General features: G+C 44.8%; 1 protein-coding gene across 1 annotated transcript in view; it reads left to right on the top strand.

Annotated features, from left to right (window-relative positions):
- LOC123072692 (uncharacterized) overlaps window positions 1–2,153 on the top strand; it is a gene marked incomplete at its 5' end in the record, with an annotated part of 3,796 nt that extends 1,643 nt beyond the window's left edge. Inside the window, 3 exon segments of the mRNA XM_044496296.1 lie at window positions 549–1,051; window positions 1,146–1,727; window positions 1,845–2,153. Of these exon segments, the coding sequence (XP_044352231.1) occupies window positions 549–1,051; window positions 1,146–1,701 (1,059 nt within the window).
- Window positions 2,154–2,762: the final 609 nt, after the last annotated feature.

The following is a 2,762-nucleotide window of genomic DNA, read 5'->3' as shown; positions in this document are numbered from 1 at the left end:
TTTCTTTTATGTGTGTTAAATCTTTTATTTCGACGCCAATAAGATTTGGGAAACGTTGTTGTTTTCATTATTTCTTGGGATGAAGCTTTATCATGGCTATTTTGTGTTAATCTATTCCGTTTTCATATAAAATTTAGGATGTCCCTGTTCTGCGATTCAACGTAGCAGCAGCTGATCTAGTGAATGCTAGCTAGCAGCACAAGCGGTTTCTCTTACGTGTGTTAAACCTTTTATTTGGACGCCAATAAGATTTGGGAAACCTTGTTGTTTTCATTATTTCTTGGGATGAAGCTTTATCACGGCTATTTTGTGTTAATCAATTCCGTTTTCATATAAAATTTAGGACGTCCCTGTTCTGCGATTCAACGTAGCAGCAGCTGATCTAGTGGATGCTATCTAGTAGCACGCGCTGTTTCTTTTATTGTGTTAAATCTTTTATTTGGACGCCAATAAGATTTGGGAAACCTTGTTGTTTTCATTATTTCTTGGGATGAAGCTTTATCACGGCTATTTTGTGTTAATCAATTCTGTTTTCATATAAAATTTAGGACGTTCCTGTTCTGCGATTCAACGTAGCAGCGGTGGATCTATTGGATGCTTATGAGGAAGCTTTTAAATCTATGACCCGACGAGCCAGAGACATAGCACCCGCCCTCTACTGCAACAAGCCTATAACTCCCCTTCCTAACCCACACAATCGGCCAAGACAAACTTCTTCTGCTGCTTCTTCTTCCACCTCAAGAAAGAAAGATAAAGCAAAGAAAACAAAGCAATCGGAGGAGGAGCTTGATGATTATGAAGATGTGAAGAAATGGGGTCACAGCCATTTCATAATAGAAATGTATTACGATGATAAGGCCACGGGTTACAAGTACGATGGAATGATGGTTCAACTTCTCATATGTGACTACAATGGCTACCTGGTTGGTTTAAGAAGCTTTGCATATGATCGATGGTCCAAGTGGTACTATTGTAGTGATGACTTTTCCCTTCCATTCTTTCTCAAAGATGGCGCAAGCAAGCTCCCAATAGAAGGTGATCATGAGAAAAGGTAAGTGTGGATCATTAGTACGTACTTTTGGTTCTGCCATATCTTCAACTGCTTCTAGGAGTATTTTTTTAACACATTGATCTTGTAAGTGCAGGGCTCTTCTTGGAGGGCGCCCCACTTTCGTCCACATCTTTGAGAAACTTGGCTATTACCCGGGTACTGGAGACACCGAGGAAATGGGAAAAGCATTCCTAGAAGCTGTGTTGGTATTTTGTGAGGCAAGGCGGGTCGTATGGATATTCATGGAAGTGAAGGAGAGAATTAAAAGGAAGGAAGAACCAAGGGACTTAGACTGCACCATCCCTGGTAGAGAAATCCACATGCACTATGCGTGGGGTGATGTTTCGGATTGGGGTCTTGACTCCAAACTAGTGTTAACTTCTGCCCAGAAAGGAGTGTACACGCCACCTAGGGACGACGATGGTAAGGCAGAAACTCTAGTAGTAATTGACAAGAGGAGCACGTTTGAGAGACTTATCGCACACGGAAGGGAAAGTGGACATCTGGGGCTGATAATGCGTGATGACGGTGTATTGGCTCCAGAGGGCAGCCGGGTGCTCATGCTGTTGAGGAAGAAGAAGGATCAGTTGGGAGCTAAATGCCGTGAACCGTATTTCCGTAAAGTGAAGGAGAATGAAGACGATGAGTGACGGCTGTACGTTCTGTGCTCCAGCAGGTCTGTTCTTTGCTAAACCAACCAGTTTTGGAACATAAGAAATACAGTACTGGCTACTATTTTATTTGCGCACCTCGGTTTCTCACACATCGCCTGTTTCCTTACTTCGCTGTGCAGGACCCAGCAAGTTTGCATCCTGCATTGTCAAGGAGGGGAGAAGAAAGAAGAAACTGCAGAGGAGAGTCTGATGGCGAGATGGCCAAGCTTCAGTCTGCTCGACGACTAAGCTGTGTCTGTGTGCACCTCGCCTCGCCTCGCCGTGTGTCAAGTCGCAAGTTTCGTCGTCTTTAGTTAGTGTTGAACACCAGAGTTGCAACTTCTGTTATCATCCTTTAATTTGGACAAGAACTATGCTAATTAACTGGTTGTTTCCTTCCGGATGTGTACTCGACAATGCATCGTTATGCCATGCACTTGGTTAATTTATTTCTCTCGTGTTATCTACAGCATTGCTCCGGCTTTTCTTTTTTGCTGTCTGAAGCATTGCGCGCGGTTGATTGGGCTTGGAAGCAGGGGAGGTTTTGGCTGTTCATTGCTAGGCGGACCAAGAGCTTGGTCACACTCACAGCACAAGGCGCACGATCTGCTCGGCGAGCGACGCTGACCAGAGCAGGCCTGCCGTCAACAACACCTGCAGCTGGTGAGCGGCGGAACGACGACGCCCACTCTATAGTTGCACTGTTGCGCACCTCACGCGGTTGTAAAATGCAACGGGTAATCATGAGGAGCTCTCCTCGGCAGTTTGCAAACACGCTTGAGGAGCTGTCCTCGGCGCCCCTTGCTGCTGTACCTTTGACGACAGGTCATTCTACCACGACCGAGACGACGACTCCTCGAGAACTTTGGTCATTTCTTCCAAGGCAATGCAGAGTGAGGCGGAGTGTAAACTCGACTCATTGATATGTAGACCCTGCAATAAATCATTTCTTTCTTTTTTGTTTCTTAACTTCCTCTTCTTTAAATAATGTTGGAATTGCAATAGAAAAGAACGATGATAATGTGTGTGTTTCGGTGGGAACGCTAAAACGAATGGAG

Source organism: Triticum aestivum, chromosome 3B (genome assembly GCF_018294505.1).
Source record: "Triticum aestivum cultivar Chinese Spring chromosome 3B, IWGSC CS RefSeq v2.1, whole genome shotgun sequence".
NCBI lineage: Eukaryota > Viridiplantae > Streptophyta > Magnoliopsida > Poales > Poaceae > Triticum > Triticum aestivum.
This window is presented reverse-complemented; position numbering and strand designations above follow the sequence as displayed.